Here is a 27,381-nt window from a genome sequence, read left to right as displayed (position 1 = left end):
ATTTAACCCAAGACAACAGTCAACAGTGCAATATGCAGTATGTACACGATGGACAGTGACTTAATACATGTTGATGTATTTGTATGTTGGTCAGTGGCGCCATCTAGCGTACCAAAATGGAAACAAACTGCAGAAATGAATTAACTGTGCAACGCAACAACAACAAAAACATTTAACAATATCATTAAACATGCAGAACATACCTATATAGAGGAGAAATAAGTTTGGTGTTACCTACACGAGAGCTTTACTCGAATGAAAGATTACCGCACTGTGGGCGGAGACCAAAGCAATCGATCCCAGAGTGCAGGATTCAGACCATCCTAATAGATGACTGATCAGCATTATACTTATTTGAATTATCAATGTATTAACACATGAATATGGAAAAACAGTGAAAAATAAACACTCTTTTAACTCTCTTTTTTAAACATTTGACTATTTAACTTAACCCCTTTTTTAACAATTACTGATCATGAATTTGAATCTGCTATACCTTGTTACAGCATAGAGCATATCACATTTCAATTTGTCACATGAACACAAGTTCAAAATATATTCACGTTTTATTCTATGACATTAAATATACCAGTAATACCCCTGTATGATTTTTAAAGCTTTTACGTGTATTGAAAAAGGCGGTTGCTAAAAAGTTGCTAACTGGGACTACAGACGTTGTCGGGGACATTAAACGTCATCACGCTGAACAGGAAAAAAAAAATAACGTTGTAGATAAACTGGTTCAGGTATGCTGTGCACAATTCCTAAAAAAATATTCATCCACAGAGTAAATGTGTATCATGGAAAATGTTTTAAAATCAAGTTTGGCAAAGTTTGGTGATGGTGACATTGAAGTCAAGTCATGGTGTACACAGTAAAATCCCTAGTGTTGAATTAACACCCAGATTTATGGGTGTTTATATGAGTCCAATGGACTCATATAAACACTGTGGGTGTTAATTTTAACACTGGTGATTTTGTTCGTTTATCTTTTTATTTCTGGCTATTGTATTTAGGCTTCAAACTTCGTAAAAGTTGTGTTCATTTGTGAAAATTATTTTGATGGACAAAACGTGTTAGCATTGTAAACTTTTTTTTTGATCTTATAGCTTTTTTTTTTTCTTTCGAAAATCCAATAGTTTATAGGAAAATCCTATTGGGTTTTTGTCGAGGGAACCGGTGTGATGCTGACTTCCGGGTTCCAGTACAAAATTACGTCATCCCTGCGCCACTCTATTAGCAGCATTGCCCCAATCACGCCATTAAGCGAGGTAAAGCATTACAATGTCAAAGAGGCTTCAGGCGCCATGTTTGTTTGGGGCAGTTCAGTAATCCGCTGAAGCTGCGCCAGACGATCGGTCTTTAACAGGAACAACAAACACTGTCTGCGGACTTTAATTAAAACAAACCCTGATCTAACCTCGGTCCCTTTCTGCACTTTGGGCTGGACATGATGGATCTGGGCCTTAGCCGCTGCCTCGTCCTGGCTGTGTGTGTGTGCGCGGTTGTGAGAGGAGATGATGATGGACGCATTGAGACTGCAGGAGCTCCAGTGCATTTGTCCGACTCGGACCCGGGACTTCTTAAAGCACTCAAATTCGCTGAAGATCGCTACAACCAGCTGTCTAACGGAATGCACATCCGCAGAGTCAGTAAGATCATATCTGCTACCAGACAGGTGACGCACTGCATTTTCTTCATATTCTATTTATGCACTCATGTTTATTGTTCACATGTATATTTCTTTACACAGATGGCATTAGGCTGCAGTTCGTTTTCTGCGTTTAAGGGACAGCAGCTAGTTTGTGGCTTTGTCAACAAGGCAATGATTTTGCGTGTTAAACAAAAACATACAGTGATTAAGCCGCACAGCCACAACATGTTCGTGTGCCTCCACCCTGCGCTCATTTTGCGCAACATGCTGTGGCAGAGCCAGTGGCCCAGCCCAAACTTTGTGTTGTAAGATTGTGGCTTCAGCCTGTAGTTCTGTAAGGCGATTGTGTAAGTTATTATCGCTTACACTGCGTCTTTCCTGGTATTGCACACTTGTGGTGAAATAAAACATGTTATTACACAGTTATAAGCACAACCGGGGCTTCTATAGCACATGTTTAAACATAAGTAGTATACCCGTGTATAATTATTATTTCTCTCTCTCTCTCTCTCTCTCTCTCTCTCTCTCTCTCTCTCTCTCTCTCTCTCTCTCCTGTGTGTTTTGAACAGCTTGTGAAGGGAGTGAGATACAGCATCACTGTAGAGACTGGAAGAACTCAGTGTAAGAAGTCTGCAGAGCTGCATGTTCCTGAGGAGTGTGAATTTTTCCAAGAGTCACACAAACAGAAGGTGAACAAACCTGACTATAGGATGGAGTGGATGAATAATAATAATAATAATAATAATAATAATAATAAATAATAATAATAATAATAATAATAATAATAATAATAATAATAGTCATGCATACTGTTCAGTATATATTCCCACCTCATCCCCAGTGTTTCCAGAATATACTCCACATTTATTGACACCCTAACCAGGATAAAGCTGTTGCTGAATAATAATAATAATAATAATAATAATAATAATAATAATAATAATAATAATGAAAGCTGCAAGCAGCATTTTTGTGGGCCAAGCACCCTGACTCAGTGAGCTGCACAGTTGCTGCCTAAGGAATCACAGGAAAGCAGAGCCATAACATTATGCAAGGTGATTGAAGAGTGGCTTGTAGAACTCATGATGTGTATGTTTTGTAGTGGAATTCTCTGACTGTAGGAGAAAAGGTCTAGATGAACAAATGAGCAGTAGGGTGGCATTGCTGCTGCACCTGTGGTGGTGTATGTTGCTAATCTGACCTGTGGTCATGATTGTTACTTCTCTGACCTGAAACTTTCTTTCTTCTTGCAATTTAAAAACATCTAAGGTATTTATGTTTTTTCTTATCAGTCTGGGCATTTTTCCGAACTTTGTATAAGTATCTGTACCAAACTTATATCTATCATATATTGTGTTTTTGTTATTTATTTTATTTTTTTTATTGAAAATTGCTCTATAAAAATGCTATTTGATATTAAACCCTGTCAGTCATGTGTTGTCTGTATAATAGCACACTGAAAGGCTAGAATGGCAGTAGACAATTGTTTAGACCCGTCTCACGATGAAAATATGGAGGAGGAGGAGGAGCAAAAATGGCACTTAGATGGAAGTATTTTTGGCACATTATTGTAACTTTTGGCCAGTAAGTGGAAATTTGTTGCATAGCCTCAGGGCATGGTCCTGAAGTTCCCTACCAAGATTTACACACCTTCACTTCTTGGCCCCCCTAATAATAGCTATATACAAAAATTATTTTCAGTTATTACAATTATTCAGCTTATTTCGGAGTAAATTCTTATATAGGGAGCATGTGCCAATAAAAAAACAAATACAAAATGATCACAATTAAAATGTGGTTAATTTTGCAACCCACTGCAATAGAATAGAAGTTACAGTAAACTCCCAATGTGCTTAACAAATAAATGAATACAAAAATTCCAAATCAATACAATATAACAATACAAATCTACATATCAAACAAGTAAATCTTTCCTGAGAGGATATGGGTATATGTAAGAACTTTACATACATATCATCTTATAATAGAACTGAATCTTAGTTTTCGTCTAATGTTGTAAATGATCAGCTATTAGAAACAGTTTTGCTTATGTTCAGTATTTAAGGGTAGATATGTCTCCTCTGGTCTCCTTTTTCTGTTGTGTTCCCCAGGTCCTTATGCAAAAGGTAAAACCTGTAATCCATTCCTACAAACAAACATTACTTCAGTTGCTCATATTGAACACACTGACAACTGGAACTTTTTGCTCATCCTGTTTTTCTTCATATCTGACTCAGATCATGTGGTTAAGGATCCTGTGATGAATAATATTTCCATATTTACTGTTCTTGTCAGGCTAATTATGAAACTAATGAATCTTCTTTGTTTTCTTAATTATTTTAAATTTCTAATTAAAAGTGGGTTGCTCTCACTATCTGTGACCCCCCCCCCTCTCTCTCTCTCTCTCTCTCTCTTTCTCTCTTTCTCTATCTCTCTTTTCTCTCTCTCTCTGTCTCTTTCTCTTTCTCTCTTTAAGACGGAGGTGTGTTTGTTTGAAGTGTGGAACATTCCCTGGGAGAACAAGTCCACTCTACTCAAACAGAAATGTCAGCCTGCAGGTCTGTGCTCTCTCAACTCACACACACACACACACACACACAGTATTAAATGGTAAAAGAACAGTAAAATCGCACCACTCTGTACTGACAGCTACAGATTCCCTGTCGGCATTTCAGCACAGAAGATTTTCACATCTTTTACATCTTTTCAAGTCACATTTTCTATTAAAATGTCTTACAAACAAGCCTTCATGGCATGGCAGTGCAGTGGGGAGTGTTGCTGTATAGAGCTCCAGGGTTCCTGATTTGGTCCTAAGCTAAGGTTACTGTGTGGAGTTTCACATTTAGTGTTCTTCCCCCTGTGTCCATGTGAGGTTCCTCCTGGTTCTCTGGTTTCTTCCTATCTCCTAAAACCATGGCAGTAGGTAGATTGGTTATGCTAAATTGGCCCTAGGTGCGAATGTGTGTGCGCATGGTGCCCTTCAGTGGACTGGCGTTCCATCCGGTGTGTATTCCTGTCTTGTGCCTAGTGTTCTTGGGATAGGTTCTGGATTCACTGTGGCCCTGTCCAGGATAAATCACCTCCTGAAGCAGAATGTATGTTTACTAGTCAGATTTATGGATCAAATTTCACAAGTTTTGTTGTTCTTTTGGTGTGTGGCTTTTGGTGACAGTGGAAATGTATGATTAAACATGGTTGAAAATAATCGCTTACACTCAGATCCAGTACTGAATGCCTTATGTTAAACATAATCCACAGAGAAATCTCTGTTTGGTAGTCAGATAAGTAGCCAAGTGTTGCCTGCTCTGTGCTCGTCATATGTACACCTCTGTCATTACTTTAACAACCAATCCAACCAAACCCTAAAATCAGATTTGCCCTGCTGTGTGTCCACCTGTGAACAATAATGTTGCCTACTATATTAGATTATACCACATTGAAATGAAGGCTTTCAAGAGATTCAGAATAAATAGTATGAGCTGAACCAGAAATATTCTCCTAGTTATGAATAATATAATTATAAATAAATAGTTGATGGCACCATTTTACTGACCTCCGCTTCATTTTTCAGTTCCAAAGGAGACTAAAAAGGTTGTGAGTGTCCCTCTGTCTCGTGACAAGCCCACCCAGGTAAAGTGAAGAAAATACACATGTTTTTGTGTGATAATAAGCAATTACAATTTACAGATAATCTATATAACACGAAATGTTACCTTCAGGAAACTGTAGACCTTCTGATGCAGTTCAAAGACTTCATGGTCAAGTACAACCGCACGTATACCTCTCAGGAAGGTAATTGTCCACGTTGTATCCACAGTATTTACTCATCATACAAAAAAACTCACTATTTGACGAGCATTACTCCTCTTGAAAATCGCACACAATATTCTGTCCTTATAAATGTGATGCTTTAAATATTGATACAAATATATCATTCCAAAAGAAGGCTGAGCTCTAAGGAAATGTTTAAATGTAACCCTTGACTCCTGCAGAGGCTGAGAAGCGTCTGCGTATTTTCCAGCAGAATCTGAAAACAGCGCAGACCCTGCAGGCTCTGGACCAGGGAACAGTGGAGTATGGTGTTACCAAATTCAGCGACCTTACAGGTGTGTGTTGATCCATGAGTTATCATATTCTCATGACACTGGTATCCATTGCTAGTAAATATTTTAAAGACCTGGCATTTCTTACTTATTATCGTTCAGTCAGAATTAGGAGATCAGAAGTCCAGGGGGTGGAGCTGGATCTGATCCAACTCCTCCTATAAGCATTGTCCTAACCTTTAACCCTAATCCACAAGACATTGTACGATTCTGTGTGTGTGTATGTATGTATGTGTGTGTGTGTGTGTGTGTGTCTGTGTGTGTGTGTGCTTGTCCTGCACACTATTACAGGCTGATACATGCTGTTGCCAAAACACTGCTCTCCTTCTGCTCTGTTAAAAATGATGGTGAGGGAGTAGAATTGAAAATGACCATTCTCTCTTTCTCCCTCTCTCTTTCTCTCTGTCTCTGATGTAGAGAATGAGTTCAGGATGATTTACCTGAACCCCATGTTGAATCAGTGGAGCCTACAGAAACAGATGAAGCCAGCAGCTCCAGCAAGTAAGGCCGCTCCGGACAGCTGGGACTGGCGAGAACACGGAGCTGTCAATAATGTCAAGAACCAGGTCAGAGATAATGAACCAACTAATGGGAAGAATTTGTGCTCAGCTAACCAGTCAGGATATATGCTTGAATTATGGATCATAATGACTAAAGAATCATTTTTCATCTGTTTATAGAAACCGAATAGTCTTTTTGGCCATGTATGAACTATTCTGAATCTGAAACCAATCAGCGCTGGTGGATCCTGCAGAGAAAATGCGCCTGAAAACTATAATTCATTAACCCCTTCTCGCAGTACACTGTCGTTCCTTTCTGCCAGATTTTCAATCAGTATAAACAAATGGATTATTTTATTGCAAGTCTGTCATAACATTAGTCAGGACACTGTTGGGTGTCTGTGTGTAGAGTATCGTGACTCTGTGTTTAGCTGATGGCGAGCAGGGCAATGTGAAAGGGGAAGGGTGTGAGCCCCCTGCACAATAACACTGGTACAGAGATAAAACAGACAGCACAACTGAAGCTTATTTGAGAGTAAAACACTAGATAAAACTGCCAAAATAAAATTAAAACATTAAAACTTGTAGGCTAGTTAAAAGAAGAAATACTTATGAAACTGCAAATTCTTAAAGCTCTGAGTATCTACTGTCATACGAACCATTTAGCACTACTGTGAAGTCTGACAACACAAATAAACTCGATGCAGAACACAGACACCTCCAAAACAGGCGGAATGACATTTTTATGACATTTTTTGGCATCTGGTAGAGGATGCTCGTTGATCATCCATTAGTTTCATGGAGATAACAGTTGTTTGTGATGTTTGATGAATGTTGTGTCTGGTTCAGGGCTTATGTGGTTCATGCTGGGCTTTCTCTGTCACTGGGAACATTGAAGGCCAGTGGTTCAAGAAAACTGGACAACTGCTGTCCCTCTCAGAGCAAGGTGAGAATTTATTCATAAAGGAAATTGTAATGAATAAATAATATTTTTAATTACATAATGAGTAAAACACTATAGGGCATGCTGTTAAAATAATAAGAAATGTCAGAGTATTGTGACGTGCCCTGATGCAAAATCGAATTACTGTTCCCACAGCCATGAAGTGTGTTATCTTATACCGCAGCAGTTTGCCAGTGACTGCGATTTTTAATTTATTTATGAAGGACTGGACATATTTTATATCAGTTTACTGTTACAGTTCATGTTCACTTATGTTATATTGGCTATAAACACTCATTCACTAATCATCCATATTTTTCTCTCTTTCTTGAAGTTAATAATACAAATGCGCAACTCGTCATATTACTGAAAAAACGGAAGGCCCCATTCCTGAACGCTTTCCCATGGTGGAAAGCTTACTGATGGTTACAATCCACTGACACCTGAGACTAAATAAACGTCTCCATGCAAAAAAAATCTTCATCCAGTCAATAATCTCTTTTTCTTTGTTAACTAACATATTTTAGCCTCAGACTATGTGGAACTGTGTATATCCCTGTGTATGAGTTGTTACTATAGAAATTCTAACATATTTGAACGAGCGCATTAACATAAACTTGTCTTTTGAATAAAATCCAGCAGTGTTAGCAGAGCTACTTTTATATTAGACAATTAATCAACACCTTTTGACCATCAGATCCAAGAATTCAACAGCACTGTGGGATAAAATTCAATGAAACACACCTTTTCACTGTATAGAAAGACACAGGTTTACGTGTGTGTGTGTGTGTGTGTGTGTGTGTGTGTGTGTGTGTGTGTGTGTGTGTGTGTGTGTGTGTGTGTGTGTGTGTGTGTGTGTGTGTGTGTGTGTGTGTGTGCGTGCGTGCGTGCGTGTGTGTGTGTGTTTCAGAGTTGGTGGACTGTGATAAGCTGGATCAAGCATGTGGCGGCGGACTTCCATCCAACGCATATGAAGCTATTGAAAACCTTGGTAAGAAATTGTAAATAAAGCAAAAATCAAAGAATAATTTAGAACAGTGTACCAGTAATGCATAACGCATATTTGAATACTACTTATACACTGTGTAATTCCATTCATGATGTTAAAATCATTATCAGACAACTATCTAATATATGTCGATCCCTTTGCAGGGGGTCTTGAGACAGAGATAGACTACAGCTACACAGGACACAAGCAGGGTTGTGAGTTCTCCTCTGGGAAAGTGGTGGCCTACATCAACAGCTCTGTAGAACTGCCCAAGGACGAAAACGGTGAGGAAAGGCAGACGGGTACTATAACACACTGTGTATCCAAATATTCACTGACAAACAGGTATACCTTATATTTATACACTATAATAAAATATTTTTGCTGATGGTAATTGTTTTATTTAGGATAGTACATTTACAAAATCTGACAAATCTGATTTTGTCAATGATTCGATCAGCATTCACATGATAACTGTATGACTCCGGTTCAATAATTGATTTATTTTTCAATTATTTGAAAAATAATTGCACTGTAATTTTTCATGGGTTTATAATTGTATAGGTTTCTAGAGATTTTGAAATTAAATGTAAAATTCTTCTTTTATTATTATTATTATTATTATTATTATTATTATTACAGATGGGTCTGAGTATCGTAGAGTTTCTTTACTCTTACAAATTTCATTTATTTATTTATTTTTAATTGCAGACATGACAAAATGTTGCCTTCTTTGGGACTAACATGTCTAATGCTGTCTATCTCTTATCAGATCATGCACACATGCATGTATTAAGAAAAATGAAATGATCAGATTTACAGTACACAAATGGTTTTAATCTAGTATAAGATAGCATGGTGTCTTGTTTAATCGACCACTTGAATCAGAATAATGATTGTATAATTAGTGTACATATAAATAGGGTGGGCGATATAGCAATATAATATTAATATCGTGATGAATGATTTCGTGATACACTTTTCTGAGATAACGTTGGCATGGTGATGAATTTTTTAATAATTACAAATTAAACGGTACTGAATGGATGCCGCTGTTTTGACTTTTTTTTTTTTTTTTTTAAAACAACTTAATCTTCTTTGTCTTTGTAGGCATTAAAGAAAATTATCATCAAACTCAGTTGAACAGTTTTTTGTTTATTGTGTTAGTGTTTAGCGGACAGTTTGGTAGCTAAATTATAAATCTTGATATGCATTGTGTATCATACAAAAAGTATCGTGATATGATATTTGTCATATAGCCCAGCCCTACAAATAAACATAATAACAAAGCAAAATCTAATATGTGTGTGTGTGTGTGTGTGTGTGTGTGGGTGTGTGTGTTCAGATATTGCTGCTTGGCTGGCTGAGAATGGCCCTGTCTCTGCTGCCCTCAATGCTTTTGCGATGCAGGTAATACACTCTTTGTAAATTCCTATATGACATTCCAGAAGCACAAGCACCAGTAGTAATAAGACAGCTGTAAGGATCTTTATGACTTGACTCATGGCTGTCAGGTGATTGCAATTTTTTCATTTTTGTAGCTACAGAATGCACTTGTGAAACGTCCGGCTTTAATGTTCATTTAACTTAGCTAGGTCATCATGCAGACTGCACCTCAGAACTCCTACTACATATCGTCTGCATGGGGCGCATACTGCTGTTTAAAAGGATGGAAATGGGAATCAAACCAAACAATATACAGTACATGGCTGATGTGAGAGTTGATTTTACACTAATGAAAGGACTGCTTTGTATAAAAGTGTTATTTAAATTAATTCCATTTTATCTGGTCAACTGCATCTCCTGTAACACTTAAAAAATTAGTAGTGTCACAAAATTAATATTTAGCATGTTGGATTCTTGTTAGATGTACAGAATTTAATGAATGAGTTTGTAAATATCAGGGTTGCCAGATTTGCACAAAAGTTGATAATGTGGAAGAAGGAAAACACTTAGATTGCCTGAATAATTCTTTGACAACTGACACAAATGTCATAAATTGTCATGTATAAAAGGTCAAAAATATTTCTAAAAAATTATTAATTAAAAAAAAAAAGGATTTTTGAGAATAATGAAAAAACAAAACAAAACAACAAGCTATGACAGTTTAAAGTATCCTAATTCTGTAGGGAAAAACTACAACAGTATACTTGGAGGAGCATGTATGGCACTAATTTACACCAGGGCCCTATATCAATAGCGCATAAGCAGATGTGTGTTATATGTGTGTATGAACTTTTCAATGCAAAATATGGGATTTCTCCAAATGAAAGTTTGCTTAGATTTGTGTATGTATGTATGCTTTGGCTCAAGACTGTGATTCTGGACTGCTAATAATTAGAATTATCTCTCCAATCCATTACTGATTTCCAATTAAGTGCAATTACTGTTTAATACAAACACTGACTTGTGTTTAACGGACTCGTCATATGTGACCCTTCTCGCTTCATTAGAGGATGTCTCATGCCAAGCATGTTTTAGCAAACAGACTGATCTCTGAGCTGTAAGCCCTGAGGTTTTTCACAACCGCTCCTAAAACCACTGCTAATGCATATCTTTCGTCAGTTCTTTCGTCAGTTCTGAGTCACAGTTCTGAGTCACACCTATGCTGATGAGGGAAACAAGGTGCAGCAATGCAATACCTGTGTAATTGTTTTCAACATAGTGTTTTTGACTACAGGCACATATCAAGATAAAATGCGTATTCTACAAACCTCATTGAATAAAGATGTACACACATTTTTGGGTGCCATCATAATTTCCAAATGATCTTACACCAATCAAAGAAGGACTGTAAAAAAGGACTTCCACGCAATCTCAGATATCCCTGATGTCAATCATTCAGGTCACAATTAAAGTGAAATTAAGTCAGTTATATAAATCCCAAAGGTACACATTCAGTGAACGAGCAGCTGACTTGTGATATGTTGCTTTTTTTTTAATGTTCAACGTAAAATTTATTACAGTAAAAATGACAGACAAATAGACAAATATTAAACAGCACAGCTTAATTACCAATGTTACTATTCAAAATCTAACACTTTGCTTCAGAAAAAAGTTAGTTTGTTTAACAAAATGTCAGAGTTCTTTTCTGATACCATTTGAAGCAATGCCAAAGTACCATATATGGTTAATTGTGGTTTACATGTAGTTTTGATGTACACATACTGCAAATATGCTGAACTGGTATTTATTAATCTTCATTGCATACGCTTGTGCGTATTGCCTTCTTACATACATTTGATCAATCCCAGTTTATTTGTGCATCTGAGAATTCTAAACCTTTCTATACAATGTTGCCAAAAAACGAGACACTTGATAGGAAACTTTTCATCCTTTTGTCAGGATACACTTTTGCATTTTACCGCTGGACAAAAGTACAAAATCCTGAAATGACAAAATAGAATTGGCTGTTCCAGGGATTTGATTTAATTGACTCCAGAACTTGAAATTGTGTTTGATTTATTTATTTATTTATAAAAACCAGCATTACAGTGCAGTGACAGTATAAAGCACAGTATTTTTGTAATGTATAATAAAACAGTATATGTAGTTTTCAGTAATACTCTTTTGACTCAGTCTGTTCATGTGTGTGTAGTTCTACAGAAAGGGAGTGTCTCACCCTCTGAAGATTCTATGCAACCCCTGGATGATCGATCACGCTGTGCTACTTGTCGGATATGGAGACCGTGAGTGATATTTTCCCTATATTTGCACAAATCAATAAACCTTTAGCGCATAGTCATAACCATGTGGTTTGAAACACTGTAAAATTGACCACATTGAACTGCTAATGTATGATGATGCCTCGCAATTTTGATTTAAATGTTTTTAAAACCAAGGAACATCACCTGGTTCCCTCATATGGTTTACATTTTTTTGCTCTCAGTTCATCCTATACAAAGCAACACTGTACACCTGGTTCTAGTGTGTTAGGAGCTGATCAAGAGCAAAAACGTTGAGTGGCAGGCTCGGGGCTAATTTGTGAAACACTGCGGATAAGTTTTACAAAGCCTTGTAAAATATTGCTTAATGTGAGGAAGTGAACCGTTATTTCACTTTGTGATTTTTGTTAGACTTTTTTTAACCCCTTTTCCAACGAAATGTTTGACCTCAGAAAATGTGTTCCTACTGGAAAAATGATCAGGTGAGAATATTAGAGTTTATGTTAATTTCTTATCAAACAGCTTAAGTTTAAGAAGCTCACTTAAACTATCGATCAGTCGCATGTCAGTTAAGATTACCATCAAAAGCAACTTGGGATTTTGTGACTCATGTTACAGAATGAGAGCTATGGGTGTGGCTCTTCTAATTCCCTGACAGGGTTTTTTTTCCTCTTCTTTTTGAACGCCTTCAGGCAGAAAGCAAGAGATGCACTATGCTGCCTCTGCTGTCTGTGAGGTGAACTGCAATTGCAATGAAAACCATGATTTTTCATACTTGGTTTATATTGTATATAAGTTTACATACACCTATGTATGTATACCTGTGTTAATTTAGTAAAAATAAGAGGGATCATAAAAATTGCATTTTGTTTTTTTTGCCCTGAATAAGCTATTTCACATATCAGATGTTTACATATAGTACACAAGACACAATAATAACTGAATTTACATAAATAAACCAATTCAAAAGTTTCCATACCCTTGGTTTTTAATACTGTATGTTGTTACCTGGATGTTTTGTGATAGTTGTTCATGAGTCCCTTGTTTGTCCTGAGCAGTTAAACTGCCCACTGTTCTTCAGGAAAAATCCTCCAGGTCCTGCACATTCTTTGATTTTCCAGCATCGTCTGCATATTTGACTCCTTTCCAACAGTGACTATATGATGTTGAGATCCATCTTTTCATACTGAAGACAATTGAGGGATTCGTACACAACTATTTAAAAAGCTACAAATATTCACTGATGCTCAAGGATACATTAAGAGCCAGGGGTGTGTAAACTTTTAAACAGAATGATTGGTGTAAATTGTTATTATTTCGTCTTCTAGGAAACATATCTAATATATCTTCTTATCATAAATATCTTATGTATCTTCTGAAGGGCAGTACTAAATGAAATTTAAAAAAGATCTTTAAGCAAAATAATAACTATTTATTATTTGCCAAAAATTATGAGCACAACTGTATATTTTTTCAGATAGCCTTTAAGAATGCGTTTGACAATAGAAGAACATATTTAAATCATTCTCATGGCTGGATCGGGAAGCTGTTGCAAGGTTGCAATGGGCATGTAATTACACCACGATTTCATCATTAGTGGGAAAGATGACTGTGCGTTTACAAAGAAATCATGTGATGTTTTGTAAATAAAGTTACATTTTGCTTAAAAGTGATCATATCCCCTATGTATTGAGACTTTTGGGACACCATATAGAAAGATAAATATAAAAGAATCTTGTCTTAAAATCAGCCTCAGCTTCAGGACCTGTTTCACATGGTTCTCTTTTTTTCTCATTCTACAAATCTTTTGTTTTAATCATTGGTCATTTTGTAATTTTTGTTAAGCATAAATTGTCTCTGCTTTTTTGTGCACAGGTAACGGCGTACCATTCTGGGCCATTAAGAACAGTTGGGGAGAAGACTACGGAGAGCATGTAAGGGACACATCAATGCTAGACCTGTGTTCACTTGAAAATATCTAGCCCTATATACCAAAGTTGAATGACAGAGTGTTTGCTTAATCAGTTTTTAAACAACGTTAAGCTTATTTAGCTGAATATTATTATTTGAGATCCGGTTCTTAATACAGCTGTAATATTTGGTAAAGGAGTACTGTATTTACACACTATTGGTCCAACGTTCATATGCCTTATTATAGTTTATAACATTTATTATTTTAAAGAGGGAGAAAACAGAAGCTGGTGAGGGAACTGCTATAAGTGCCAACTGGAAGTAACGTGTCTCATGGTTGTTCCACTACATTAAACGTAAATAGTAGTTGTTAAATAGCATGATTCGTTGTTCATTAATAAATTCTAAATTATTATTGTTGTAAAATTGCTGCGGTATAGGTGGAATAAAACATTTCAGGACATGCTCTCATAGGAAAATAATCACTTTGTTGTGATAACGGATGCATGACACCACCCTGTTGTTGATTATTTTACTATAACAGCATGCCCCAGCATGTTTTATTCCTTACTTAATCATTATTATTGCCACAGACTAAACAAATTATACGGAATAGGAATTAAATATAGACACCCAAATCTTTATGGAACTTATTAACTGGTCTGAATGAGTGCTTTATTAAAGGCACACATTTGGAGGGTAAACCCTTTAAGCCAATTGATAAAGGACTCATAGACAGTGCTATATTACCTGTAAAATATAAATATGTGACATGCTATAGGGGGGGCTTGGTGGTTACCCATTTGCCTCGCATCTCCAGGGTTGTGGGTTCGAATACCGCCTCCACCCTGTGTGTGCGTAGTTTGCATGTTCTCCCTGGTTTCCTCCAAGTACTCTGTTTTTCTTCCCCAGTCCAAGACATTAATTGCAGGTATTAATTACAGATTGGCATTTCCAAATTGCCCATAGTGTGTGTGTGTGTGTGATTGTGCCCTGCGAGGGGTTGGCACACCATCCAGAGTGTCTCCCGCCTTGTGCCACAAGTTCCCTGGCATAGGCTTCAGGCTCCCTGCGACACTGTGTAGGATAATTGGTATGGAAAACGGATGGATGGCTAGACATGCTATAGGTGTCTAACTTGAGTGATCATGATTTTGGCCTTTTCTTCAATTAGATGTAGATTGTTCAAATAGAATAAAGTAATTTGTAGCATTTCTCAATTCACTAAACATTTAATAATACATATTTCTTAATTGATTTGTACATGCTTCCTGGTTAGATTTTCACATTTCCGAGTAATTAAAACAAGGTCATTTAAACAAAAATGCTCAAATATAGGATATTCAAAACCTTTGTGTACTCCTTTTACCAATTTTTATATATGTGATAGGTTTATGTGACGTATATAAATTTTTTTGTGTCTTTTCAGGGTTACTACTACCTGTACAGAGGATCCAATCTGTGTGGAATTAACAAGATGTGTTCCTCTGCGGTGGTTGACTAGGAGCCTATGCGAGCACATACACGTGTTAACAAGGATATAGTTCATTTGTAGTGAAGACACATACCACACATACAAAACCATCCATAAATACACAAGAAATATTTACAGTGTTCTAACCTATTCAAGCTGTGACGTGTGAAGTGTTCAAGTATTCACTCTTATTTAGTACTATAACTATTGCGTGTTGAAAACACCACAGTACCTCATGAAGTGTCAGTACCTCATATAACTTCCATTTCCGTTACAAACATAACGTGCAACATCTCTGAGCCTGTGACATGAAGCTTCAGATCATTAGGTTAGACCTTTACACTAGTGTTTTATCATGTTTGCATTATAATTTAAGTACTTACTTTTAAACTAATATTTGAGTAATAGTTTTAAATGTGTTGCTGTGACATCAATATTAATTCATATTTGCTTATTGATTTCATTGAGTTCTAATTGTATGCATTTGACTACTGGATTTTGGAAGCTGCTTACCACATAATGATGAATACTTTTTGCAATATTTAAGTTATTAAATAATATTGATTAGAAGTGGTAGTTTAAGATTAATTTTTCATTGTAATTTTGATTTACAATTAGATAACTATGCTCCCAAGAAACAGAAATGATTTCTCTCAGTTTGAAGTGCTCATAACACAGTATGTGAAATATATTCTAAATATGTACTGTATAAGTTTATTATTCATGATGACACAGAAAGTGCGGCATAATACTAATTTGTTAATTGTCCAAGCTTTCATTTGAGATCTTTTTTGAGAATTTCTTCTTGCATGGTTTTAGAGGTCCCTCCCCTTTGGTAATCTTCTTGGTCAATCCGCTGAATAAAGTCATAAAACCTGTATTTGAATTTGTTCTTTGTTTTTACTGCCATAATGAATCTCTGCAGTATTCTTTTCAACTGAATGTACAGTGCTGTGCAAAAGTCTTAGGTACCCTATTTATTTTTTAATACAAACTTTGTTATAGATTTTTATTTTATGACTTCTACATTATCGAGTCAGCACAAAAACATTTTAGATTTCCAAACATTCGTTTTCCAGCACAAAATTAAATGTTACAGAAGAATGTTTGTATGTCAGTAAAGAAAGCAGCATATTACGTAAGAGGCACTTTTCAGACAAAAACACATAATGATGGCTGCTGGATTTTGCTGCAAAAATAAGAAGCAAGTGTGACAGTCAAAATGTCCAGAAGAACTATGCCTGGTTCTGCAAGATGCTCAATAAAACTTACAGCTTTCTGTAATTTCCTTATAAAACTGCACAAACTGTAGGCTACATTTGTGGAGACTTTACTGGAGTTTGTTGTGGATGATCCCATAATGAATTGCAACATTTTATGCCCAAGACATACCCAGTCTTGCTTCGGTGGATAATCTCACCTGGATACGGTAAATTTGCACCTAAGAAACAAAGATCATTCTGTAAACATAAAGACTTTACTGTGCATATCCCATGACGCTTATTCACACTATACTCATAGAAAACGTCCTTTCAACACACTTAGTACAGTTTGTGTCTACTCTTCTACACCTGTATACTATCTAGTGTCACATATAACAAGATGAGCTCCTTATGTTCCTCTGGGTTTTTTCCTCAGGTTACTGAAGATGAATGAATCTCTAGTCTGTACAGGATTTCCAGTTTTTCTTGTGATTGTTGCGGCCAAATACGCTTGATTCTGCTGCAGCTTTTTTCAAAATATGCGATGCAGTTTTTTTTTTTGTTTGTTTGTTTTTTGTTGTTGTTTTTGCAGAAAACTACTTGAATTGGCGAAATCGCCATTGCACAAAATTGTTTTGCGACCTTTTATGAGACCTTTGTGACCTTTTAGCTGTACTCATGTTTGACCCAGGTGAATTGGGTGTTGGCTGAACGTGCTTTGTGATGACGTCAAATGACATGTTTTGGCCCAAATCTGCAGAAAATCTGCGGTAATTTTGAGAAATTGCACACTCCTCAGAATATTGCGAAACCCTAGAGGGACTGATATATTTGAATGAATGAATGAATTAATTAATTAATTCATAATCAGGTGGCGCCAAACACATATCTAGAAACCTGTACACACAACTGCTATAACCACTGTTAATGTTTTATGACTGTTTTATGTTTAGCCGACAGTATGACTACATTACCCACAATGCCGCACGCATTAAAGCGGAAGCAACAGGAAGTGAGTTCCACATGTACCTGACGCGTTCATCAGTCTTGCAGCGTGTACGACTTTATTTCGATGTACCAAACAGCAACATCCAGAATACGTTCAAGTTTTTATGAAGAGTTTCTAGGTATGATTTTCTAGCTTTTACAAATCACGATTTTACGACGTTAATGAGTGTGAAATATTGCTATTTTAGGCTGGGAGTAGTTAGCCGGCTAACAGAACAGCTAGGCTTTCTAGCAAACTCGTTTACTGTCCTTTGCACGTCAGATTAATCTGCAGTGATGTAATAACTGTCACGTGTTGTTTTATATCAGGTAAACCTACTGTATAAAGGTGCACAATTACCGGTTGTTGCTATGTGCAGTTTCTTACCATTTCTGACCCCCTGTCTATCATAAAGGAACCACAATATTTGGATGAAGGTACATTCACAGTACTTCAGTGGCGATGGTAGAAGTGTATCAGGTGCAGTAACATTACTGGCAGATTTAAACACTGTATACATTTACCTCCTTTGGCTGAGGGTTTTATCTAAAGCTGAGCAGTTAGGGGCTTTTCCAAATAGTGGCAGCTTGGGGTCTGAACTCATCAGTATCCTGTCTTAACCACTGTGTTTACCTTTGAGGTCGAGTCCACATACAGCAATTTGGTAGGACTTACAGTTTTCTCTTCTCTTCATAATTTCTTTTTATTATTATTATTTTTTTTTATCTCAGTAAAATTTACTTGTGTGTTAAATTAGCGAAATGTATCATGTACCGCTGATATGATGGAATGAGTCAGTGGGGCATGCCACTTGATAATCTGTCGTAAAAATACTGTGCCTCTTAATAAGAACTTTGCTTATTTAGTCCTCAAAACGAACTCTTTCCTTTAGCAAATATTTTTACCGTTATTATCTCTCTCTCTCATATATATCTGTCTGTGTATATATCTTAGTTTTGAAGCTGTGATCTAAGAAACACCAATCTCTCTGCTGTTGCAGAGGCGAAGTTCCTGGAACTTCTCATAAGAAATCGCTCCATGTAATACTTCTCTCAATGTAATAAACCCATTTCTTATATCATTGACTCCATTCCACAGAGATAGCAATACACAATGACTTCATAAAATTCTAATTCTAAATTCTTGATGATTCCTACCAGTCAGTGGTTAGGCTGCATCAGTCTTTCATTCTGCACAATAAAGGGCAAAGCACCTGCATGTCAACACGGGCCTCAGGGTGAAATATTTCTACGGGCGTCCTCCGGTTTGCTGAAAAGACTCGTGCAGCCCAGCCAGGGACTGTAAAAAAAAAAAAGAAAAAGGTTTTTTACAGAAAGATGGCTATTACAGGATAGAATAAAGAGAGCGCTCTGAAGCCCTGTATTAAACCACTATATATATGAAAAGCAGAGCATGACATCATTCTGTGTACTGATAAGAAGCAGTTTGAGGCAGTTCAAACAGGCTTTGTTTTAGGATCTTGGACAGACAAACCTTGAACAGAAGAACATGTTTGTGTCTCTGTAAGCAGATAAATGTTCTGTACTGATCTCAGTGACATGACATGGCCTTCTTAGGCATTAACCTCAAATGAACAAGAACAAACTTATTACAAAGTAAAAATGAGTAATTTCCCTCACACGGTAAAACATTTGCCATTCGCCATTTGCCATGTTAGTTGCTTATCTCGATTTTTGTAAGCAAAGAATTTTACATATGTAAATTGCTATAAACTTTAGTTGAAGCTATTTAAGCAATTTGCTCCAGCCGCTTAATCAGTGTCTGCCTGGATATCTTTGGTTGGTGGACTGTTCCTCAACCCAGTGACATTGAGATGTCCACCACATGCACTTCTACTAGTGCTGCACCTACTGTCATGTCACTACAAAACCATGGGATGAAAATGGCCTATTACACACAACATTTGGTCAGGTGGTTCTATGGTGGGCTTTTTTCATTGATAGATAGAATAGAGGCTGACAATGTTGTATACTAACAAAGTGCACCTTTATGTGATAAAATGCCCACTGATTGTAGGTAGTCAAAATAAAGTGGCCACTGTGTGTGTGCATTAGGGGCATCATTGGAGCTGGGTTATTCAGTCTGGTTCGTATATTTGCTAGAAATTGCTAGATTTTTATGTAATCAATACTGTTCTTACAGATACAGAGGATTTCAGAGATCATCAACGATGTCCAAAGCAACCAAGCGCAAGCATGTTGTCAAGGAAGTTCTAGGGGACTACATCACACCTAATGAGAAACAGCAGATTATGAGGGTGAGTTATGTGCAATTCAACTATAACTATATAGTGTTAACACTAGTAATCATATGTTAGCTCTGTTCCAGACCCACTGCTTATTTCCTTATGTATGTATATGTATGTGTGTGTGTCATATATAATATAATATAAAATGATTAAACCTTGAGTGGAACCACACTCAAAAGGGAACCCATCAACATTTGGGTGACAACAAATAGTGCAATTATAGATAAACGCCTTCTATAACTTCAATTCAGTTCTGTTTTGTTTGTATAGCACTTTCAACAGTGGACATTGTCCCAAAGCAGCTTTACAGAAAAATTCAGGATATAGATTTTAAATGTATAAATTTATCCCTAATGAGCAAGCCAGAGGCAACGGTGGCAAGGAAAAACTCCCTTAGTTATATATGAGGAAGAAACCTTGACCAGACTCAAAAGGGAACCAATCCTCATCTGGGTAACAACGGATAGTGCTAATACTACGTGGTCAAATAGTGCAATTGTGTAACCAGAAAAATTCATTACAATTTTTTTTTTTTTTTTTTTTTTTAACATGAGTTCTGTTTTGTTGAACTGCTCCACTGTTCACTGTGAATTGAGTGCAAAAGGGTTTGTGGCAATTGTAGTCCTGACCATCATAGCATAACTGTTCATATGAATTGAGGTCCAAAGCAATCTTCATGGCTTTTAAATGACACCATCCTCAGTAATCTCAGTGATCTTTAGGCGGCACCATGTGGGGCCATACTCGGCAGCAGCGAGTGATTTCCAATTGATGAGAACTCCAACCACAAATAGGGCATGAGGATGGATCAGACAGGAGAGCAGAAGGGTCAGGATCACTGGCATCTCAGGAGTAGCTTGACAGAAAGTGAGGGAGAGAATATTAGGTATGCTTATTGCCCCATAATGGTTAAGGACAATGTACTTTGTGTGAGTGCAAGCAGGGACTCCAACAAGACTAGCTATAACAGCATAACTAAAAGGGAGAGCCAGAAGGTAACGCAGACATGAGGGCATCATGGGATATAAGGCGGCTAGCCACTCCACCATCAACAAACCTGGGTGAATGTGTGAATGTTTGAATGTGGTCCTAGTACAAGTACTTCTGTCTTGTCAGAATTAAGTAAGAGGAAGTTAATAAGCATCCAGTGTCTAAAGTCCTTTACACATTCCTCAACTTTATTAAGCTGCTGTCTGTACTCTGGCTTCACTGAAACATACAACTGTGTATCATCAGCATAACAGTGGAAGATAATTCCATGTTTATGAATAATTTGACCCAGAGGTAGTGTGTATATATAAAGAAAAAAGCAGTGGGTCTAAAACAGAACCTTGCGGAACACCAAAGTTTACCTCAGTATGCATGGAGAAGTTTCCATTTACATCTACAAACTGATCGCGATCAGTCAAATAAGACCTGAGCCAGGAGAGGACCGTTCCTTTAATGTCAACAACATTTTCTAGAAAATAGCACAAGCTTTGAAAATGCCCATTTCCACTATCAGGGCAATAATTAAGAAGTTCCAGTTGACTGGAAATTTTGTGAATCAACCTGGAGTTGGACGTGTGTCTATATTGTCTCAACACACCGTTAAGAGGATGGTTAGAGTGGCCAGAAAATCTCCAAGGATATCTTTGAATTGCAGAAGTTAGTTGCGTCTTGGAATCAGAAAATCTCCAAAACTACAATCTGAAGTCACCTACATCCCCACAAGTTGTTTGGAAAGTTTCAAGAAAAAAAACCCTCTACTCTCATCCGAAAACAAACTCAAGCGTCTTCAGTTTGCCAGACACTACTGAACTTCAAACGAGAACAGGTTCTAATGGTCAGATGAAACCAAAATAGAGCGTTTTGGTAATAAACACCAGAGGTGGTTTTGGTACACACAGAGAGGTAGCCATATGGATAAGTACCTCATGCCCACGCTTACATATGGTGGTGGCTCTTTAATGTGCTCTTTTAGGAAATTACCTTTTGAGCAATCAGATTAGAAAATTCAGCAGCACCATGGTATAAATGAGATAATGCTGCAATTGTATTGTTGTCAGCTCTATTATAGCTGGATGCTTGAATTTTATACTACATTACTTGTCTGCTAAATGAATAAATGTAAATGCAGAATGGCATATAATATCAGGAAAGCTATAAAGCGGTGAGTTATCCTGAACTAGTGAATGCTTCGGTATCTTCCAGATTATGGGAAGCAATGGCAATAACCTTCATGAGGCTGTGACTGAGAGTGGTGAGAGATTTCTGCTCAGCATGCCCACAAAGTTCCGCAAGAACATTTGGATCAAAAGAGGTTTGCTTAAATATGGCTTTTTAATGCATTCTATTATACTTGTTTTCTTGATTCGGAATACACACGGTCTTTATTTCACCATACTTTTGTCAGGTGATTTTGTCATTGTAGATCCTATTGAGGAAGGTGACAAGGTGAAAGGAGAGATCAGCTTCATTCTGTACAGGGACCATATTCACTATTTGAGGAAACTTGGCATCTGGTGAGAAAACATTTATATATACGTTTATTGTTTTGAGGGATTAACATCATTCTCCATGAAGATTATATATACAGTATTTGCCATTAAATGTTTCAGCAGTCTACTAAATAGGGAATTTTCACACAGGCCTAAAGGATTTGAGGCGGGTGGAGTAAGAAAGCAGATGCAGGAAGAAGCGCAGAAAAAGGAAACTAAAAGCAAAGAGCAAGATGAGGGAGAGTGCGACAGCAGTGACTCTGAGGATGAACGGGACCTTTTCGTAAACACAAACCGAGCCACTGTGCAGTACAGTGAGAGTGATGAAGACTCAGATGAAGAAGAGGAGGACAAAGATGAGGAAGGAGCAGAGAACATTTAGCGAATTCTGCACATCTCATCCTGTGATGACCTTTACAAAAGTTGTGAATTTAGTTCCTTCACTTATTTTTGAAGTCATTAGTATCTATACACCTACAATAATTAATTCATTAATCAATCATGTTAAACATCAGACTTTAGATGCAGATTAAAAAAGATTGTCAGTGGTGGATCAATTGACTTTGAAACGACAACATATAAAGGATTCTCTATGCATATCGGATTATATATTTCAAGATGATCTGGTTTGTTGACAAAAAGATTTTTTTGTATTATAATTGGTGTACATATGGCAATAAACTTTGTTTATTTTGTAAACCTGTGTTGGCCTATTACATGAAAATATTTGTTTCAGGGAATATTTTCTGGCTTTGAAAGCAAGTTCCCAGAAGAGTTAAATAATTCATGTTTATTCTTATTATGAAAAGCTCTAAAAAACAATGACATGCTTAGCTTACATACATTGTGACCATGGGTATAATTCTGATTATTAGAACTCTGTCCATTGTATGTTTTTCCAAGTATGTAAAATACATTGTCAAATGCAGACATTTATAAATATACACACAAAAGAGGTGGCTATGACCAAATTAAAATAGTGTTATTGACAACTGAAGGTTCCCCTTCTTAACATGCGCACATCCAATCCTTAGTCTCTCTCTTTACATACTGTAGCCCTGTCTTTTGAGGTCACTGACTAAGCCATCAATTACAGATGAAGGAGTTATCGCTATACTTAATGAATACTTCAAATGTTTGAGTGTACACTACACCTGTGTATACATAGATATTTTAAGAAACTATATTAAGGTTTGCTGTTTCAGAGTTCTTGGTGTTCAGGTTCACAATAGAGAATCATTAACACTTAGTTCTGGCAGTGAGCTGTGTTTGCAGTCTGTTTCACAGCACTCGTGAATGAAGTCTGGAGAGAAATGTTTCCTTTCAAAACCTGTTAAATAACAAACACAGGGTTTTGACAGCAGTCAGTGATCACTTCAAAAGCCAGTCAAGTCACTCCTGGTTTTCACGGACAAGAGCTGGTTCATTCTAAAAGTATCTCTTGCTGTGTTTCTTCCTTTCTAAGGGTTGTGTTCCTACATTTGGTGCTTGGTTTGAAGGTCTCTGTCCATAGTTGTAGCATTTCTCTGGGACTGCGTTTGTGGACCAGCAGGATGGTGTGGTGGGCACAGGGCTCCTTCGCTTCTTTAGCATTAAAGTCAAAAGTGAGGAAAGCTGGGTGGTCGATGGGGATGACTCCCAGTCTTTGAAGGCACATCCCCAGGTAAACATCATCAATAGGGAACAGATGAACTCTCCTGGACACCTGGAGAAGCCTGGGAACCAGAGCACCAGAGTAGACTACCCCTCCTCCACCTGGATATGTTGGGTACATGCCCTTATAGAAACTTTCAGGGATGAAATACTTATTGGTTTCCGTGCGCAGAGGGAATGCAGAGGTGATAATGTCCCCAACAACAAAATCCTTCATTTTCTTGGTGTGCCCATGTCCTTTTAAGTGAAGCTTTTCCTGCTTCTCCAAGTAATCTAGGAGAGCAGGCGTCCTCACAAAGACATCATCATCACCCTTGAACACAAAGCGGGCATTCTGGCAGGTCTTTGTGAACCAGTCCCAGAACAGTACGTCCTTCAGCGTCAGGTTAAAGAATGTGTCCATGAAGTCCCACATTATAATGTCATCATACATTTCACTCTCTTTTTTAATACTTTCACTCAGTTTTTCACCAATCTTGCCCAAGAGAAAAACCCTGTGCACCAATCCTCCTTTCCCCACCTGCCCCTTCTGCAGGCCCGAATACCCCCATGTCATCCTGATGGCTTGGCGGTTCCTAATGTTATGCACTTGTGACTTAATGGCCAGCAGCAACATTGGAGCCTTTTTTGTTTTGGCACACAATTCTGGCTGGTCAATGAGCAGTGGGTAGTCTCTACAATGCATAGAAATGACAAATCTTTGCATCTGAAGTGGCAGAGTGACATAATCTGACATTCTCCACATTGCTTCATAGCTTGGAAAACATCCGCTGTGGTTCAGTGATGTGATGTTAACTTTATAGGAGTTGTTTCCTGAGGGGTGAAGGATGGGGTTATGCTGGCGGTCCATGACTTGCTGGATCAGGTTCCAAAATGCAAATTTGCTCAGGTCCTCTCTCCAAAAGGGCTGAACTGGGTAGGGGGCCAGCATTCTGGAATTTGTGGACCCTGTGGCTACAAAGAATCTGTCTGATAGTTCTGACCTGATAATTTGCCCATTAAATGAGTAGGTGTGAGCCATGGCTAAACATAAAGCCAATGTTATGTAGACGAAAAGGCATCCAAGTAGTATGCATGGTGTACATATGCAGAGCAGGATCCGGCAGCGATATCTCCTCAGACAATTGGCCATTGCCTTTAACAAGATTAAAAAAAAAGAAGTAATTACAAACTTTTCCTTTTAAACGTAAAGGTTAATGCATTGTTTCCCAGTACTTCACAGTTTCGCCCACTCCCAGCCCCCAACACAGTGATACCGGTTATTGTGTTACTGATTGGGAGCTGGAAGACAACAAAATGTGGTTCACCTGGGGTACCCATATTTAGAAACACTGGGTTAAAGGTAGGACTATCATAAAGATAGTTATAGGCAAATTAAAGATTAAGTTATGTTTAAGAGAATCTGAAAATAGATTTAACTCTAGCACAATATTATGAGGAGACATCACAGCCAACACCATCAACATGGTTCTCAAATGACATGGTAATGGCATGGTTCTCAAAATGTGGACTGGGGACCCCCAGGGATCTATAAAGCATGGACAGGGGATCTGTGATTCTTTTTTAGTGTTGTAACAATAGTGGAAATACAATCCACCATTATCAAGGTTATTATATTTGCTTGTATTTTCTCATTTGTATGTCGCTTTGGATAAAAGCGTCTGCTAAATGAATAAATGTAAATGTAATTATACACTCAACTGTCACTATAATAGGAACACATGTAGACCTGCACATTCATGCAATTATCCAAATCAACTAATTATGTTGCAACAGCACAATGCATAGAATCATGGAAATACAGGTCAAGAGATTCCTCCGATTCCTGTTCTTAGCTGACAGGAGTGGAACCTGATGTGATCTGCTGTTGTAGCCCATCCTCTTCAAGGTTCGAAATGTTGTGCTTTCTGAGATGGCATTCTTTTCGGCTCTTCATGGTTGTAAAGAGTGGTTATTTGAGTTACCACAGCCTTCCTGCCCGCTCTCATCAACAAGGCATTTATTATGCCCACAGAACTGATGCTTAATGGATGTTTTTTCTTCTTCTCATCATTCTGTGTAAACTCTAGAGATTACTGTGTGTGGAAGTTACAGGTGATCAGCACAGGTTATCCCAATTCTGATGTTTGAACATAAACATTAACTGAAGCTCTTGTCCTGGATCAACGTGATTTTATGCATTGTGCTGCTGCCACATGATTGGCTGATTAGATATTGCATGAATGTGTAGGGCTGTGTGTATATACACCGATCAGCCATAATATTAAAACCACCTGCTTAATATTGTGCAGGGGCCCCTTATGCCACCAGGCACTGTTGGCGGTGGACATGGATTTGCATGAGCACTCTGACCAGTCTGCAGCTACGCAGCAAGCTGTGTTCTGACACCTTTCTATCATAGCCAGCATTAACATAGCAATCTGTGCTACAGTAGCTCTTGTGTGGGATCAGACCAGACGGGCTATCCTTCACTCCCCATGTACATCAATGAGCCTTGGGTGCCCATGATGACCCTATCACCAGTTCACTGGCTGTCCTTCCCTGCACCACTTTTGGTAGGTACTAACTACTGCATACCTGGAAGACCCCACAAGACCTGCTGTTTTGGAGATGCTCTGACCCAGTTGTCTAGCCATCACAATTCTGCCCTTGTCAAAGTCACTCAGATCTTTAAGCGTGCCCATTTTTCCTGCTTCCAACACATCAACTTTGAGAACTGAAAGTTCACTTGCTGCATAATATATCCCACCCCTTGACACATGCCACTGTAATGAGATAATCAAATGTTATTCACGTCACCTGTCAGTGGTTTTAATGTTATGTCTGATCGGTATATGTTTACTGGCTCGTGAGTGTATTGAGTTGCTATATTAGCCTGTTTGACTGATTACTTGAATTGAATAGGTTTAATCCAAACCTCAATAACTGAAAAACAAATAAACAAATAGGTCTTTAACTATGTCAAATTGAACCTAATTCTTCTGGTTGGTAGAAAGTGCAAGAATAAAATAACTATGGGTCCAATAAATAACCAGAATATTGCTCTATACAGTTGAAAAAAATATACATTATTGAAGGGGTCCATGAAATTTTATATTAGTCTATATATTATAGTTAAAGAGGTCCCTGTCTCCAAAATGTCTTGAGGAACACTTATGTAGGCTAATGGACCTGGTAATATGAACGCGCAAACATTACAGGCTCATAAAGCCTTGTAAACTTTTTCTTCTTTTTGTAATTCATTTCATTAGTAAAATAATACAGTAGCCCATCTAAACGCTGAAAAGTAGGTAAACATACACATACCGAGTTTTAAACTTCCTCACCACAAACAGTCCACTCGCGTTGTGTAGACTTCAGTTAAATTCCTTGGCAGTATCGTCACGGAATTAATTACTAATATAAAACGTGGTTACTGTCTTTCGAAGAGAATATCAGTTTTAAAAAAAATATGAACACAGATAAATAGTGAATTTTATACACGCTTTAAGATGGTAGGCTATAACAATCAGCTCGCGTTCTCCAGAGCGCGCGACGATACTGCGCGTACA

At 37.5% G+C, this 27,381-nt stretch overlaps 3 protein-coding genes across 4 annotated transcripts; 2 read left to right on the top strand and 1 right to left on the bottom strand.

Annotated features, from left to right (window-relative positions):
- Positions 1-1,248: 1,248 nt before the first annotated feature.
- ctsf (cathepsin F) lies at positions 1,249-16,118 on the top strand. Its single transcript, XM_017474080.3, has 14 exons — positions 1,249-1,678; positions 2,224-2,343; positions 4,131-4,212; positions 5,226-5,284; positions 5,374-5,446; positions 5,647-5,760; positions 6,175-6,323; positions 7,107-7,203; positions 8,111-8,191; positions 8,353-8,472; positions 9,534-9,598; positions 11,787-11,877; positions 13,729-13,787; positions 15,194-16,118. The coding sequence occupies exons 1-14, from the start codon at positions 1,451-1,453 to the stop codon at positions 15,266-15,268; spliced, it is 1,413 nt and encodes a 470-aa protein (XP_017329569.1). The 5' UTR covers positions 1,249-1,450; the 3' UTR covers positions 15,269-16,118.
- A 1,303-nt stretch (positions 16,119-17,421) lies between these two features.
- eif1ad (eukaryotic translation initiation factor 1A domain containing) lies at positions 17,422-22,876 on the top strand. 2 transcript variants are annotated; one of them, XM_017474079.3, is made up of 5 exons: positions 17,422-17,567; positions 19,592-19,706; positions 21,891-21,999; positions 22,111-22,201; positions 22,328-22,876. In XM_017474079.3, the coding sequence occupies exons 2-5, from the start codon at positions 19,620-19,622 to the stop codon at positions 22,557-22,559; spliced, it is 519 nt and encodes a 172-aa protein (XP_017329568.1). In that variant the 5' UTR covers positions 17,422-17,567; positions 19,592-19,619; the 3' UTR covers positions 22,560-22,876. The 2 variants fall into 2 exon arrangements, with proteins under 2 accessions (XP_017329568.1, XP_017329566.1); XM_017474077.3 differs by having other exon boundaries at positions 17,423-17,567; positions 22,093-22,201.
- On the bottom strand, positions 22,477-27,381 carry si:dkey-160o24.3 (N-acetyllactosaminide beta-1,3-N-acetylglucosaminyltransferase 2). Its single transcript, XM_017474076.3, has 2 exons — positions 27,137-27,381; positions 22,477-24,965 (listed from the first exon to the last, which is right to left on the bottom strand). Exon 2 carries the CDS (start codon positions 24,960-24,962, stop codon positions 23,601-23,603), a length of 1,362 nt encoding a protein of 453 aa, XP_017329565.1. The 5' UTR covers positions 24,963-24,965; positions 27,137-27,381; the 3' UTR covers positions 22,477-23,600.

This window comes from Ictalurus punctatus, chromosome 8, assembly GCF_001660625.3.
Source record: "Ictalurus punctatus breed USDA103 chromosome 8, Coco_2.0, whole genome shotgun sequence".
In the NCBI taxonomy this organism is placed as follows: domain Eukaryota; kingdom Metazoa; phylum Chordata; class Actinopteri; order Siluriformes; family Ictaluridae; genus Ictalurus; species Ictalurus punctatus.
The sequence above is the reverse complement of the archived record's forward strand: the minus strand, read 5'-3'. Positions and strand labels throughout refer to the sequence as shown.